The sequence below is a fragment of the Crinia signifera genome, chromosome 2 (genome assembly GCF_055691185.1).
Source record: "Crinia signifera chromosome 2, ASM5569118v1, whole genome shotgun sequence".
NCBI lineage: Eukaryota > Metazoa > Chordata > Amphibia > Anura > Myobatrachidae > Crinia > Crinia signifera.
Window position 1 is genome coordinate 323961441 of NC_139218.1, and position 16901 is coordinate 323978341.

The 16901-nt window shown below is 43.9% G+C and overlaps 1 protein-coding gene across 1 annotated transcript; it reads right to left on the minus strand.

Annotated features, from left to right (window-relative positions):
* Positions 1–611: 611 nt before the first annotated feature.
* Positions 612–16480, minus strand: PTGES3 (prostaglandin E synthase 3). The gene is made up of 8 exons (XM_083169242.1): positions 16325–16480; positions 10389–10502; positions 7120–7189; positions 4733–4831; positions 4502–4591; positions 4334–4396; positions 2182–2206; positions 612–2013 (listed from the first exon to the last, which is right to left on the minus strand). Coding segments are annotated over exons 1-8 (483 nt in total). The 5' UTR covers positions 16327–16480; the 3' UTR covers positions 612–1993.
* Positions 16481–16901: the final 421 nt, after the last annotated feature.

A 16901-nucleotide genomic window follows, 5' to 3' on the forward strand; every position in this document is an offset into this window, starting at 1 on the left:
CCGCGGGTGTTTTGAAATCTCCTGCTGGCCCAGCAGCCAATAGGAGCTTGCGGCCCTGTTGCCGATCAGGAGCAGCACTGGCTGGCAGCCCGGCACTAGATTTCAAACAGCCACGAACCCACTCTGAAGAAAGCCGGGAAGCCCACCACTTCTGCCTGGCTGTCTCACGGTTTCATTGCAGCCGCTGCAGACAATGAAATTCCATGGGGTAATGGACGGTCGCATTGTCGAGACACAGCTGGGCATTCATATAGATTCACATGCATGTGTCTTGGCTGCATGACCGTTCATTGCCCCCAGAATTTCATTTTTTACCCGACCACTGATCTAGCCGTATCCATAACGTGGGGTTCACAAGGCTTTAGAGAGCCATATCGGCCAGCAACTGGTTGAACGGTCACGTTTTAAATGTATAACATCCACCCCCCCCCCCCCCCCCCCCTACATGAGCGACAATTTGGTAATTCCGTTCATGTTACAGTTTCGTACATCCTGCCAAATACTTTGTTCTTAAACGTGTATTTTATAACAAGTTTGGAAAAATAAAAACGGATTCAAAAACATGGAAGTGGGAGTCTTAAATCTTATTTTAAATAATAAATAAATCATAATTCGGTCTCTGAATAGTTTATTAGAAATAATGTAGACAATTAAAAAAAATCCCCACCAATTCCAATACAACTTAGGCTTTTCTCCCCTGATCAAAGAGAAATAAAACAAACAAAACAGAATAGTGTATTTAACATTGTTACTCTTTCCTTTTTAATATATACTGTGACAGTGCAAATACAATTTGGTCTAAATGTACAGACTGATGAGAGAAACAATGTACAGCTGTCTACACTCTTCCAAGGTAGAAATGCAAAGGGTCAAACATGACCAATTGTACAGGACTCTCGGGGAGGGTCAGGAAATGGATGGTCTAAATTATTAGGTGTCTAATCAATGCGCTCACAACTTGCAGTTTCTTCATAGAAAATTACCGTAGTAACTTTTTTCAGGTCACTCATTTTAGATAGTACAGTGCTTTCTGATCCCAATTTAGTATCCACAAATGCTAACTCAACCATTACAACAATTCAGCCTAATTGTAGTTACCTTTTACTGCATATTAGCAGCTTCATTTACTGCAAGCAGAGGCGGACAAGTCTTTATAGGATGTAATACACACTAACAAACTTTGCAGGACTAAACATCACTATCTAATAGTAGGATCATTGTGACCAAAACTAGGAACACAAACAAAAAAAACACATCTTGCACTACAGTAAGCGATGACGAGTGATTCATACCTTACAAACAGTTTTATCAATAACTTAAGTGATTTTACTGTAATGGGAGCTCCCTCCCAATAATCTGAATGTTAATAAGCAACAACTTTCAACATCTCTGGAGATCAGCCCCAGAGTGCTCCTGAGCTTGGGAATATTTCTGGCTCCGCAATATATTCTGACCCTGTCATCTACTAATAGCATAATTTTCCACGAATGTGGCTGATCTTGATTATCCCCAATTCTGTATACTGAAATGTGACAGAAAAAATACAATTAGATGCCTTTTCCCCATACTCAAATGGGCAGCATGGAAGCAAAGTCAGATCCGCAAAGCTGTGTGCACTTACGCACTGCAGTAAATCCAATCCTCATTCATGTCTAAATGCTACTTTCTGCTGTTTCAGGTCCAGAAGACAGATTTTTAAGAGGACTACACTTAGTGCAAGATGGAAACTTTACATTATAACCGCATGACTTTGAACCAGGAGACATCTCAGATAAGTGTGTTCTGTAGAAGTGAAGGTATAAGGATGTCCTGTACAATTGTAAATATCTAACCCCCGACTAGCGTCATTCGGTGATAATATACGAACAAGGCTGACTGGAAGTACTCAGTAACTTTATTTACAACTTGGGTATCAGCAACTGTTGCAGAGTGTTGAGATCTTCTTTTCACTAATTCTCCCACCCAGCTCCCAAAAACCCAGGATGTTCTGTTCTTATTCCAAATCGGGCATTTCTGCAAGGGAGACAAAAAGACAATTGGAACAGGCACACTAAAGCAATACCTGAACATGTATTTAACGAATATAAGAAAGTTATTGACTCAATATAACCCATTTTAATATTGCTGATATGCAAAACTGCAAAAATCAGTGACAGAATAGCTAGGTTACTAAGCACTTACTTTCATCATCACTGTCTGGTGAATCCTACAAAAAAAAAAAAAAATGTTAAGTCAAACTGAAAAAGCCTACGAACACCAAATTGTAAACACAAATAAAAGATTCAAAAATAAGTTAGACAGTTTACCTACACTAACAGCTTGTACTAAATCATACTTTAAGGCCTCCAAATACATCTGAAATATATTGGGTCAATATCCAGACGGCTGGCTGGGTGGAGTTGCGAATGTTAAATACATTTTAAATGTCCCAGTTCTCCGATCCAGACTATTTTCTGGTAATATTTAACATGTGTAATTTTCCAGATCACTGGACAGAGTGAACTTCAGACAGAGTCACTCAATTTTCAACTAATAAAAGGATATTTTTTAATATTGGCCCTATTATCATTTTGCTGCTCAAAAGTGAGCAATTAATAGTGAATACTACTACAATATATTTATTATGTATGAAATCTCTTTAAATTTGGTTGTTCCTCTATATCAGGGATGGATGCAACAGTTGTAGCATGGCTACATAGCAAAACTGTAACAAGGCATGCTGGGATGTTAGTTCCACAACAGCTGGAGGGCCGAAGGTTCCCCATCCCTGCTCTATATCAATGACAGTCAACAGTTTAATTCAACCCCTGATGTTTTCAAAGAAAATACGACTTTTAAATGGAAGACAATACCATCAACTTCCTATCCAAATTATTATTTATCAGTGTTCAGTCACAGACTTCAACAATAGCTTGAGTTATGGAAGGAGACACTGAATATCAGAGTAGACATGTTGGTAGAGTCCCATATATGAGTAAATGATTATGAAGTAAATCTATAATGTCCAGTTAGGGTACAGTTAACGTTATTAAGAACGGGCGACACTCAACCTAACGCTTTAGGTTATAGGCTTAGGTCTGACAGCTTCCTCTCCCTTATTATACGATTTGTACAAGATGGATAAGATTATAGTATTTAGCCTGTGCATTAAATGCCAGACTGGCCTGCACTCAGTCTGTGAGGTTATTCCTATAAAGAGTCTTCTGGCTGTAAGTTGTAATAAAGATACAACATTAACCCCATATCCAAATATTGTGTCCTGTGAGCATGAATGAGCTCAAGTGACTGATTCCAGCAGTCAGACCAGAGTGCTCCGGCAGCTCCTTGTACAGTGCATCCTGTCACTCGCCTGGTGTTCAGACAGGCAGTTACATAAACATTTTGATGCAGTAATATGGTTGCATGCTAACATGACAAATATCACACGACATACGCAGTAACACAGACATGTCTTCTGCATTAGTTAGCCCAAACATCAAAACAGACTATTAAAAATAAAAAAAACCTATCCCATTCAAATCTGTATATTGAATTGACAACTTAAGTAATGGTTGGAAAATGATCAGACTTTTGTAAACAAACAGAAAATCAACATCAGTCTAGGTAAGGTTGCAGGTTTATGAGTTTAGGATTCACCCAATATCAAGATGTGTTTAATTGTCCACAATAAATAGAATACTGGAGGTAATAGCTTATCCTTTTTGAAGCCTACTGTCACTTCTATGCACTGGCAATCGAGAATGGGTGCAGTGTTTGTGGTGCACACTTGCACCTGGAGTCCAAGGGGGCCAACCCAGCACCCCTTCCCCCCAATGCTTAACCTCTAGAGCCACACGTTGGCAGCAACAGTGCTGCAGAAACCATGACTGCAATATTATCAGTGTTTTGTGCATGGACAGTGAAAACAAATTCACTGGGAATATGACCATTGCGCCATAAGGCCTGCGCATAAGCATGAGACTCTGGGACAGCACTAGGGTCTCCTAGTGACCCCCATGCCCAGACTATCGCTCTGCTGGCTAGGGAGGAGAGGGGGAGGGAGACTGCACATAGGCCACCTCCTCTTGACATGCTCCTATAAAGCCCATTTATCCTCATGTGATAGTAAAGCTTCCAGCAGTTACTTATGCTCAGAAGACAGATTTGGAAATTCTGTCGTAACTGAAAATGCTCAGTGATGAAACCAAATTGGGTGACAGAACCAAAAATAAAGTTGCATCAGCTATGGGCATTCCATATGAGTAATGAAACTATACCGTGGGAAAAATAATACATTGTGAAATCTTGTTGCTGTTGACAGTGGAAAGAAAGTTTGAAGACGTGATAAACTTACATCATCTGCACCATCTACTTCTGGTAACTCTACATCCTCATCTCCTCCCATGTTGTTCATCATCTGTGCAAAACATGATGGCCATTATAACCAAAAATAAGGGGACACTACTGAAGGACAAGTTCACAATTCATATGGATTAGGAAAATAAAAAGGGTGACATCTTACATCTGAAAAGCGGTCAAAATTGGAAAGGTCTTCATCAGAGTCATCTTCCCAATCTTTCCAGTTGTTAAAATCCACGCTAAGCCAGTTGAGCTGAAAAAAAAAAAAAAAAACACGAAAAGCAATGATTTCGGAATCTCAATAATGATAATCTGACCAATACATTCTATATATTACAGGGTTATAGGGTTTCATTGCAGAACAAGGTTTCAGGGAAAAAGACACTGAAAATACCTTTGCTTTCTCCTTTGTCAACCTTGGCCAGGACTGGCCAGATTCTGACTTTCGTAAACAACACAGGACAGATCTGTCTGTTCTTTTATGTTTGGATTCCTGTAGAGACACAACATTTTTATTGTGCATATCTCAGTTTTGGGAATAAACATGACAGGTGAAGGCAACAAACCGTTAACAAGTTCTGGAAACAAATGCTCCCTCCCTTTACATTTCTAATGATTTCATTGTACCATATTAGCAGAGACCTAAAAAGTCCAAATTACCTGTATATTAAAGGATTTGTATAAATAAACACACATATATATATATATATATATATATATATATATATATATATATATATATATATATATATATATATATATATATATTACATACACTCTCAATATGATTTATTACAATTTGCGTTAAGTTCAACAGAATCAAATACAGCAGCGAGATGTGAAAAGCCCTGCCTACTACTCAAATACTCACAAGTAAAAAGGTCTATAAGGTTAGTGTCCTTTTCCAAACATACCGTGGAAACTTCCAGCCTGAACCTACTGCTATGAGAATACAACTAAGGAAACGGCAACTGCACTGGTGCAGGACATATGTCTGCATTCTCTAGTCAACAAGAACTTAAAAAAATGCTGCAAAAAAAACAAACACACCCTCGTTCTGTGTATGGAATATGGTTAGAACCCACTCAGTGCACAACATAAAGAGAAGCCCATATGCTTCTATTAGGCAATGCCTCCTACAGATGGCGTAACCTATCTGGTTTAAGATCCACAAAGTACCACATTCCAGAGCTTGGTGAATACGAGATATACGGCTAAACACTCAAATATTGCAATTTCATAGGTCTTACTGCATTCTTAGATTTGCTGCATCCTACCCAAAGTGACATCAGGATTTGCTGAGAACATCCACAACCTCTTTAGTTCCCCTGGGGGCCTTACCAAAACTTACTATGGTCACCAAATTAGCCATGTAAAGAAAGTACAAGCACTTGGATGCAAGCTGTACCATGTGTACCATTCGGATGGCCTAAGCACCAAATTAGGGTTTAAAAATAGGATCTTTGGTCTCTTGTCCTTGGGATCTTTAAATTATACCATGCCTGAGAGCAATTATGGCTCCACAATAAAATAAAAAACTGGCAAAGATTCTTGCGTACCAAATCCCACTGAAAAAGTGGTTTGAAATGGCATAAAAGTGTAAAAAGTGTTAAATACACCAATACCTTGATGCCAATTCTGTCCTGAATTGTCAAGGCCTAAATTCATGCCCTTATAAGACTGCAGAATCCAGAACATTGATTCTCGAATAGCCCTTTTCCAAAACCCAGAGCCTGACCTGGGATTTGGAACACTGTTCCAAGTCAGGTCAGACCTATGACTTACCCCTCTTTCACTGCAGCACCGACCTTGGCTATTCCAGGGTGACGCCATATACACTGCAAACCGGTCCAGTAATTTTTGGAGCGTCATCTCCAAGGGGCAGGGAAACAGGTAGATTGTGACCACCTGATGACCTCCTCCTTGTAGACTACGCCCCCCTAATTCAAGTTGCCAAAATCACAATGATGGCAAGCAGAGCATGCTGGAAGCCGAGTTACCTTAAGCCTTGGGGAGAGAAAGAGCGCGGGGAGGCGGTGGGGACCGTGAAGGCGACGGGGAGCTCTGCCGGGAAGGGAGCTTGTGAGCCCCCTTCTGACGGCTGGCGAGGCCGGTCGGCTGGCAATTCTATTGCTAGCCCCCGCAAGCATGTGTACATACCTCCCAACTTTAAGAACTCATGTAGCGGGACACCTGCAAAATTTTGGGGCGTGGCCTACAGATTGCATTATTCCGTGAATCCACCCCCCTCCCCCTCCGTTTTGCCACTGTGGGGGCATGGCCAGAGGCTCCGAGCTTCTGCCCATGCCCCCAGCCCCTCTGGCTGTCGGAATAGATGCTGTGTGCATAGTATCTAATCACTGCTGCTTAGCGGGCAACTCCCAACTGCAACAACCCCCCCCCCCCCCCCCCCCGGCAGAAAGCGGTCAGTTGGGAGGTATGGGACTAAACCGCAGAAGTCCTGTTCCTTCAGGTACTGCAGTGTTCCTTAGGAAGCTCGTACTGATGGCTTGTCAGGCTGCAATTTCAGGCAGAGGCAATCTGAAGGATGCAGCACAGGAAGAAATGCTATAGAAGGCACAGAATTAGACCGACCACACTCTTCCTGAAAGCTCCACCTCTGAAGTTTCACCATGGATGAAACAAACTATCCAAAACTGGTTATTCGAAGGGTGGGGAAAGAATTCTTGTACAACATGTGAGACAACCAACATCAAGCAATGTGTTTAATATACAACAAATCAATGAACACTAGTAGACCATATAAAAGTTTTTACTTACATTGGGTTCAATAGACTTATACAGGTCAACTTCATTTAAGTGTTTAAGACTATCAGGTCCTCCTAGACAACTGTGAAGAAAAAAAAGAAGACAATTAATATATGCTTCTCAAGCTAACATGAAACTTGAAGTGAGCAGTAAGTAAATAAGTTACTCTCACTAAAAGATCACTAAACCTGCAATTTTTGCAAAACGTTCTAGAAATATTTTGGTACTTGTGTAATACACAGCGTCTGGCTATGTTACGTTTTCAGCGCAGGCTAAGCTACGCTATCAGCGTAGCCCAGCGGCTGCCTAGCATAGTGACTCCGCGGCAGCCCATCTCTGTCCCCAGCATCCATGGCAAGCCTAGTGAGCGCTTCTCACACAGAGCCAGTGACCGCTAGATCCCCTGCACTGGCGGACGCTCCTGCGTCTCAGTAATTATTGCGGCAGGGTACGGCAACCCTGCCCGTGTCCGCTTCAGGGAGAGCCTCCTTTTCAAACCACCACTATCCACGCCAGGCTGAAGCGTGGCGAGCGTTACGTGTCCCCCCCGACCTGTTCATACCCCCACTATCCACATCGGCGTGGAGTTGATTTTATAAAGTGTGGCGAGCGCAGCAAGCCCCGCGGATTACTTTACATGTATTCCGCGTCCCCTTGCCACGCTTCGGGCTCGGTGGCTCGCTGCGCTGAGTGCACGTTATAGAATCAACTCCACGCCGACATGGATTTTGGGGGGTATCAACAGGCCGGGGGTACGTGTAACGCGTCTGCTCCCCACACGTCGGGCTGGCGTGGATAGTGGGGGTATTTCAGGAACACATCTGACAGGGACGCTGCCTGCACGAACACTACTTCTGACAGGGACGCTGACTATGCTAACCGAGGGAACACTACGCTGATTCTGACAGGGCCACTACGCTAACTACATAAGGGGCGCCGTGCTATTACACAAGTACCAATATTTCCAGATTCAGTCAGGAGTGACACATTTAATATAGAATGTGTTACCTTGTTAAACTCTAATCAAACTTGTACAGCTAATGGTGTGTACACAGGGTGAGATTCTCTTGCTATTCAACGGTATGTACACACGGGTATAATCAGCACGAGATTTTAACTATAGTCAAAATCGCATAGTTTTTAACATTGCGATCCCGATGCACACTCCTGTGGCAGCACAAATCGAAACCCAGATAGACAGGGCAGCAATGACTATATAGTGCAAATCGAATGCAGATCGCATGAATTGTATGAAAATAGTACAGAGATAGCAAAGATTGTATAGCATTCGAAACTTATAGTGTGTACACAAAGGTGCGATATGGTGTTGCCGATATAGTGAACGTCGGAATCCATATCGCATGCTGATTGTGTGCTTTTTAAGGGCTTGCGAGCCCGATGAGCACTCCCGTATGAGCGAAAAATCGGCAGCCAAATAAAGAGGGTAGCCAAGACTATATAGTGCAAATCTGCACTATATAGTTAAAACTGTGCCTCTGCAGCATGCCGTGCTATGCGAGTCCCAATAGGATCTGATCGTATCGGGACTCGCATAGCACGACATAGCTACCGTGTGTACACACCTTTACGTCGAATAGCAAGGTAATCTCACCGTGTGTACACACATAAGATTCGAGTGCTATGCAATCTTTGCTGTCTCTATTTTTTACATACAATCTGCATTAGATTTGCACTCTTGTCATTGCTGCCCTATCTGGGTTTCGATTTGTGCTGCCACGGGAGCGCGCATCTGGATAGCAAGGTAAAAAACCTGTGCGATCTGCATGAGATTTTGACTATATAGTCAAAATCTCATGCTGATTGTACCCGTGTGTACACACCATAAATATATGCCTCTCCTAGTGAAAAACTATTTACAAATACACAACCAACAGGCATGGGTTAAGTTACCCATAACTAGAAACATACTAGATCCAATATTAAACTGACAACAGCCATTTTCCACATTGTTCCTAGTACTGATTTAGGGTACCATTAAATGCTTTAGCAGTGTTTGGCGGATGGTTGGTCAGCAATTCTTAACATTAGGATTTCCAGTACTTGCTTCATAAAAGATTTCCACATAAAGCTCATATGTGTATTCACTTCATTTTGATGTATCCATCTTGGGTTAAATGTTTCGCAATACTGACATTTAGTTTGGGTTTTACACCTGCAGCAGTAGGTTTCTTTCTCCCATAAAGAAGGCACTATAGACAGGCTGGACTAATACAAACGCCCTAGACCAGTGGTGTCAAACTCATAACACAACAGCTGTTGTGGAACTACGCATCCCAGCATGCCTTGCCACAGATTTTATATAATGGATTACTAAAACTGTGGCAGGGCATGCTGGGACGTGTAGTTCCACAACAGCTGGAGAGCTTTGAGTTTGACACCACTGCCCTAGACAGATGGATAGGTAACTAATGGCAGCAGGGCATTGGCAGAGTTTCACCATTGCTGGACTAATTAATCCTTTTATCTCCCCTTCAAAACATGGATTTTATTGGATCTAAATTAACTCCAGCCGCAACTTCTATGCACAGTTAAGAGTGGAGCCATTTTTAATCTACCCCATAGATCTGAACACTAGTATTCAAGGAAACGCTATTCCGCTTAATAAGTGGCATTTAGTTAACCCCTTCCCTCCAAAACTTAGAAATTCACAATGCAAAAATATAAGGATAACAGTTTGTACCTAAAAATGCAGCATTCAACACAGAACATGCATCAGGGCACTTACCTACAAGCCTTTGCTTAACCTCTTCACTGGCTAATATTGTTTCCCAAAATTTCCCCACGATTTTATTATCCAATTTGGTAAATAGCTTTCGAAACCAGATTCTAAGTTGGTCTTAAAAAATGCTAAATACAGTTTAAATAGATTCATTATTAAACACTTTGTGGGGCGTTTTTGCAAAAATAAATAGTTCTATAGTTTGAACAAAAACCATTAACGTATTCACATATATCTACCCCAATGCTGCTGTAAGGGGGGCTGGAGCTGTGGAAGAAGGCTGAGGCTGTAGGGTCAAGGTGGCACTGGGCAGCGGACCGTAGTCATCCAAACAAGAGGGGCCTAAAGCTAATTTTGTGTTGTACTTTACTTTGTTCGCAGGGGGTCCGATGGTGGCCGTATGCGCAGTCATTTCTGCGCACGTGCAATCACCAGATTATTATCTACCAAGGGGGTAAATTTATGGTTTACAAATGCTCCAGCATGTCAATGACAACAAAGCTCTTTACAATATTTTTTAATCATCAACTGAATCACTTACCTAAAAGTTAGTTTATCTTTTCCAAAGTCTATTTTCACCTCTTTGCTGTCTTCAACGCAAAATTCAATAAAAACATAATCCCTCCTATCGTACCACTTTGCCGATGCTGACTGCCTGTAGAGAAAATGTATTACAATTAAACATCGAAAACTAGAGTTTACAATCTCTAAACCTTCAGAGATCAAGGTGGTTTACCAAGATGAGGGCTTCAAAACAGCAAAATTGGTAGTGTAAACAAAAGAGGTACATATGTAAACGCCCATGTCTACCATTGTGCATTGATATTTTATGGCTTGCGCCTTTGGAAATTGCCTGGTATATTTTAGGAGTGTAATTTTATTTATTCATTCCATAGCTTCTATTTTCCCCAAAGGTAACATTATTTAGAACAGAAATTAAAACTCAACTGAAGCTATCTTTTTTTCAATACCGGGAATGACCTCCTGACACAAAACTGGGAACTGCTTAGAAGCAGGACTTCAAATTTTGGATGTAGCAGAGGGTAGGCCCTGCGTGGCTGCGCAGCATAACCTCTTACATCACACTACGCAGCCGCACAACATTTTCCAGGCAGCGCCTGAGCTGAGCGCTGCCCCCCAGAAAGGTGTCAAATGCACATTTTGATCAGTAAATCCAATCCCCGGATTGAAATCTGGGCCTAAATCCCAGGATCCCACTAATTCCAAGATTGGCATCCCTAGCCATAAATAACATAAGTTCATAAAGATCACATAAGAAATATTACTATTTAGTGGCAAATATCCCCCCCCCTTACACACATTGAATAACAAAACCTATAAGTAAGCAGTTGTATGCGAACACTACCATAACAGAGATTATTTAATGTTTTAAACATACAGATAGAGCCCCTCATTCACTCGCCAGAGAAGGACTCCATCAGACGGGGACACGCGTGCGTCACACACGCGCGTTTCAGTCACTCGGCGGCGTGACCTTGCCCGTCTCAGTTTCAGTGAGATAGGGTTAGGGGCCACAGTGGGGAAACACGATGGCAGCAGGGAGCTCCGCCGGAACAGGGCGTGCAAGAGTCTCATGCACGCATGTCCCCTTCCGACGGCTGGCAATTCCCTGCAATAAAGAGCAGCGCTCCATCTGTATGTTGCTGTAATTTACAAGAGCACAGACCAATGCTGGTAGCCATAATGTTGACATGTAATGTTAGGTCAGAGGCTACAGACACTGAATACCTGGCTACTTATCCAGGTTTCGCTGTCATTGTGTCATCTTTCTTTATTTACTAAAGTGACCAATGATAGCATACATGTATTGGTGCACTGCTGACTGAACCAGTCTGATGAGCCATTTTCTCTTCGGTATGGGTCATATGGTCGACTCAGTTAAGGTCAACATACATTGAGCCGACCACTGAAGGTCAACACCTGGAATAGGTCGACATGCTATGTGTGTGTATTTTGCAAATACTGTGTTTCGGTGTATTATTGAATGGCTGATGAATGGCTGGCTTCCCCCTCTTACATGCCATCAGTATACTGTGGGAGGAGGTTTGCTGTTTAAGACTGTAGCAACAGACATAAGAACCCCCTCATTGAACTGGCCAGCAAACCAAGCAATGCAATGGCTACTCGCCATCATACCAAAGCCATTTAAAAAGGTATAATCAATGTTTTATGTGGGATTATGCTTTGCATGCCTGAGGCACATGAACAATAATCCCAAATAAGAAGTGGCACTCAGCGCTAATTGGATATCCCCAGCAAATCCACTAACCGCAGAAATTCACAATGGCTCATTGGATACACACTTAAATATTTGTCGTTTCAATCTGTCTGGTTGGAACAAAAATCTTGTATTATATGGGAGCAAATAACAATGAGTCATTTGCTCCTTAACGCTGGGAAACGCAAAAAGACTGTTATTTGGATAAATTTGTTCAAATAACTTAAACCAGTTTGTCTGAATGACGATTGTCTGTTTTCCAGATTTTGAGCACAAATGGACGGATTTGTCAATTGCTTCCATATATTATCAGATTTGCAGTCCCACCAGATATTTTGGACAGAAATCTTTAGGTGTGTACCCAGCTATAAGCTGCATACAAGCATATATAATTTTTTAATGTTATGACCGTTTGACCAATTGGATCGTCCTTTCTTTTAAAAACTGTCCATGTGTGGGCATGTTAATGCAATGAATGTACCCACTGGTCCCTTCAGCATGCAGAACTTGGCACACATTCCGTGTGTAGTCATTATGAACAGTGTGCTAATGATTTGCAGTCGTTAAACTGATCGTTTACTCAATTGTTCTGTGTATATATTGTTTGGTCATGAGTGTTTTCATGGGATATGGAGTGACAATTTGGATTGTTCCTTAAATTGTGCTGTGTGTGGACACCTACTATGATACTAAGAGGAGGAAGAGCTTCACATATATTATTTTACCTTGATAGAATAGCTATTCTGCAAAAGGACCTAGTGATACAGTGTCACCAGTCATCACAAAATACGCTCTATGTAGTGTTTTTAGACCCAATTATTAAAACAGAGTAGGCCCTGCAGGACATGCTGCGAGTCGCTGGTCTTCTGTGTGCTACAGCAACCAATAAAAATCCCCAGCGTCTTCCCAACCAAACACGGCCAGCAGTGTTTCATCGTCCAGTTAGCGCCCTCCCCTCCCTGACCACCGGTAAATCCAGAAATGGGCTGGTGCAGCCAGCTGCGCGTATTGATGGCAGCAGGTGAGTCACTGGGGTCTGGCTACAGTCTATCATCCACTGCCACATATCCCCAGAGCTCTGCAGCCATCATCCACCCAGCCCTATAGGCCTGTGCTGGCCGCCTATCGTATGTATGTATGTATGTATGTATGTATGTATGTATGTATGTATGTATGTATGTATATATATGTAAATACCCTGCTCACCCTGGCCAAAATCACCAGGATCTGGATCCCTGCCAGCAAGCAGTAATTCTCAGCCAGAGCTCAGTAACTAGACACCTGCCCTCTTCATGACAGCTCGGCAAGTGTGTGCCAAAGGAGGCAAGCTTCCCAATCCGGCTCTCTGCACCATATGGCAAGGTCAGTGCTGTATATGCCACTAAATTAATGATACCACATGGCCCCTCTGACATTATGGGGGAAGTTTACTAACCTGTGTATTCTACTTCACATGCGATGTTGCTATGGGCAACCAATCAGAATCTACTTATTTATTTAGCACCCTCTAGAACAGGCATTCCCAACCACGGTCCTCAAGGCACACCAACAGTGCAGGTTTTAGTGATATCCAGGCTTGAGCACAGGTGACTTAATTAGTACCCGAGTGATTCTGATTAAACCATCTGTGCTGAAGCCTGAATATCACTAAAACTTGCACTGTTGGTGTGCTTTAAGGACCGTGGTTGGGAATGCCTGGTCTAGAAGATAGACAGGATCTGATTGGTTGCAACATCACAAGTGAAGTAGAATACACATCTTCGTAAATTCCCCCATATATATCACCTCTCTACAGCTGCACTCGCACCGCTCAGACAGCAGCCTCCCCAGTCACATCATCTAGCAGGAGAAAGTGATGCCACGGGCGTTGTAGGGTGCCCATTGACAGCTCTTAGGGGGGCTGCATGTGACCCTTGGGCTCCCATTCATCCAATTTGCCATGTTGCAGCCCTGCACACCTCCCCATGTCACTGCGCTGGTTGCATGCTCCATAATCACATACTGACACTGGGATTGGCATTCTTATGGTGGAAGGTTATAAGCCTGGCATGACGCATGGTGTGTGAACAGTATCCATGTGCAGATTGTGTAGGCTGTATAAAAGGCTGATTATTCTGCTATTTGCTTTGATCAAAAACTATTATCTGCTGCCTGTGCATTCTTGGTGTAGTTCTTAAAAACTTGCTACCCCATTAGACAGATGTCTGTATCCCGACTGACTGTACTCCGACAGCCGGGCAAGCGCAAATAACCCCTTGCGGGCTCAGTGGCTCACCAAAGGTTATATTCGCCATCTATGGGGGTCGTGGATACCCAAGATGGAAAATAGCCCCTGTAATGCTGGCCACACATCAGACCAACTTTCCTCCTCCAACCATCCAACTAGTTGATCGGATGGAATAAAAACCTGGTACTGGATAGGAGAAAATGTAATTTGTAATTAAGTAATTTGTTTCCCAAATCTGAAAATGGACAACAACTGTCACTCAATGTACTGTAGTTGGACCTATTTGATTTAAACAATTTTACTGAAGGTTTTTGTCCATTCTCCTGTGTTTATGAGCAAATTGCTTATTGGCATTTGCCCCCACACAGTACCAGATTTTCAGTCCAACCAACTAGTTGGATGGTTGGAGGAAAGTTGGTCTGATGTGTGGCCAGCATTAGTCAGGATTCCAACAGTTGATATTTCCACCACTGACTACTGATCGTCGGAATCCCGACTGTAGGGAGGTCATCTGGCAGCTGTTTAAATTGTCTTTGATATGCAAAGAACGTTCATTCCATTGGCACCAAGAAAATGTCAGGTAGGACCCCAATTTTTGTAATTAAGTGGTCCCAGAGAGCCACTTTTATTTTGGCTAGGTGCACTCACTGGTCACACACATATCTAAAGGCCCTATAACACTAGGCAATTCACCTGCAATTTGTGCGCTTTTCCTGTGATTGCAGCGATCAATCACATGAAAAGAGGCCAAATTGCAGGTGAATGATAGCAGGTTCGATGCGATGTCCTGTGCGTATCTCTTGTGCAGTTGGACAGGCTTTGCAGGGGCCGCATGCAATATATTACATGCAAAGATATATCGCATGTGATCCTTCCACCCGGGACCTTCCTGTATGGCTCAAGGGGGATTTCGGATGACATTTCCATGAGGAGAAGTCACCCTAACATATGGGGGCCTTAAGGGACTGTATTACATGAAGCATTGCAGCTGGTTATCATAATAGAACAATGTATTCTTTAATGTAACTAAATCAATATAACTTTTTAAATCTATGCTGTTCTATATTCGCCAGCCCCCAGAAGATACAGATGTAGCAGCTCTCATAAGAGCTGTTCCTGGTGATAGAATCGCCATCCGCCAGAAGTGAGCACGCACACGATACGATTGTCCACCCATTCTGACAGAGCCCGCCACTGCCTCCCCGCACCCCCCACTAACCCTGCCCATCTTCCTGAAGCGGAGACGGGCATGCAATCTGCTCCCTGCCGCATGTGAGATACTCATGCATCCTCGTCAGGTGGAGTGCCTCTCCGCCAGCTCAGGGAATCTGCAGATTCCCTGAGCTGGCGGAGAGGCGCTCCATCTGTATGCATATTGCGGCTGCAATATAGCTGCTAGTGCATGTTTGGCGCAGAAAGTAACAGGTGCAACTTTACACACCACACATGGCAGTGGTTGCAGACAATCGACAGAGCTGGATACACCTGTACTTGCATATGGTTTAGTTTACATCTCCATGCGGGTACTTAGTAAATGATACTAGGGTTAGAGCCAGAACGAGGTTAGTGCCAGCCCTCTACACACAATCGGCCGGGGGAAGGAAGGCTGTGCACCCACAGGGGGACAGGTGCATCCCCGCCAGGGCCTCTGCAGCCTCCTCTTTAGGGGGCCCAGTAAAGAGAGTCGCTGCAATGAATGGGAAGGTAAGCGGATTAAACGCGCGGAGGATGCGGCCAGACAGAAGCTTCTGGAGAGATGATGGGCCAGGGCGCCCGAACAGGGAGCGGCTGCCTCCCCCACCATTCTCCCCCGTCGCGACTCCCTCAGGAGTCTAACCCATACAGTGGGAGATTACGGCATCCGCCAGGCTGTGGCGCCAGCAGGGCCGGGATCAGCCCCGCCGCTGTCGGACGCACGGCACCCACCTTCCACCCGCCGTCATACAGAGGCCGGGGCTGGTGGGCGTCATTGCCCTACCCCGTCCCTATGCCCTCGGCGCCGTTTACTCACATGTTGATGCGGTTCTCCCGGCTCTCCGCACACACTCCACGCTGCTTCTCTCTTCGTGTCCGCCACACGCTGCTTCGCTCCACCCCGCGTTCTCCCGGGCCTGGGTGACGTCACGTGACGACGACGGCGGGCGGAGACGGGCCTCGAGTTCATGCTGATTGAAGGAAGCGCGCGCGGTCTCGCGGCAACATACAGGACAGGAGGCGGGGGAGGGGTGGAAGTGGAACGCTCCTTAATAGCTGGCTGCCTGCAAGCGACGTATGTGTATGTGTGGGGGGCATCGGAAGCACACGGTGTTTGTGTTCCTGCAACTGCCCATAAACTAAAGCCAACAGTAGCGCGCAGTCGCGATCATCCCACTACATACATGGCTGTATGTACGTGTGGGTGTGTGGTAGTAGCTGCTGAGTCTGAGTGGAGGCGGCGGGAGGTCACGCATTCAGATGATAGAAAGAGCAAAGTCTCCCAACCGTAGTATAGTCTGACGGGGACTATGTAAAAAGCGGACCGGACTAAACTCCGGACCGCCGGACAGGACATCAAAATCTGCAGTCCGGAGCTTGTAGGGTCCGGTCCG

Excerpts from the sequence above, each read along its gene's own strand:
- PTGES3 (XM_083169242.1), bottom strand. Across the intron at positions 4,832-7,119 it reads ATAAGTCTATTGAACCCAAT|GAATCCAAACATAAAAGAAC; the intron begins GTAAGTAAAAAC and ends GTGTCTCTACAG. Across the intron at positions 2,014-2,181 it reads ACCAGACAGTGATGATGAAA|AAATGCCCGATTTGGAATAA; the intron begins GTAAGTGCTTAG and ends TCTCCCTTGCAG.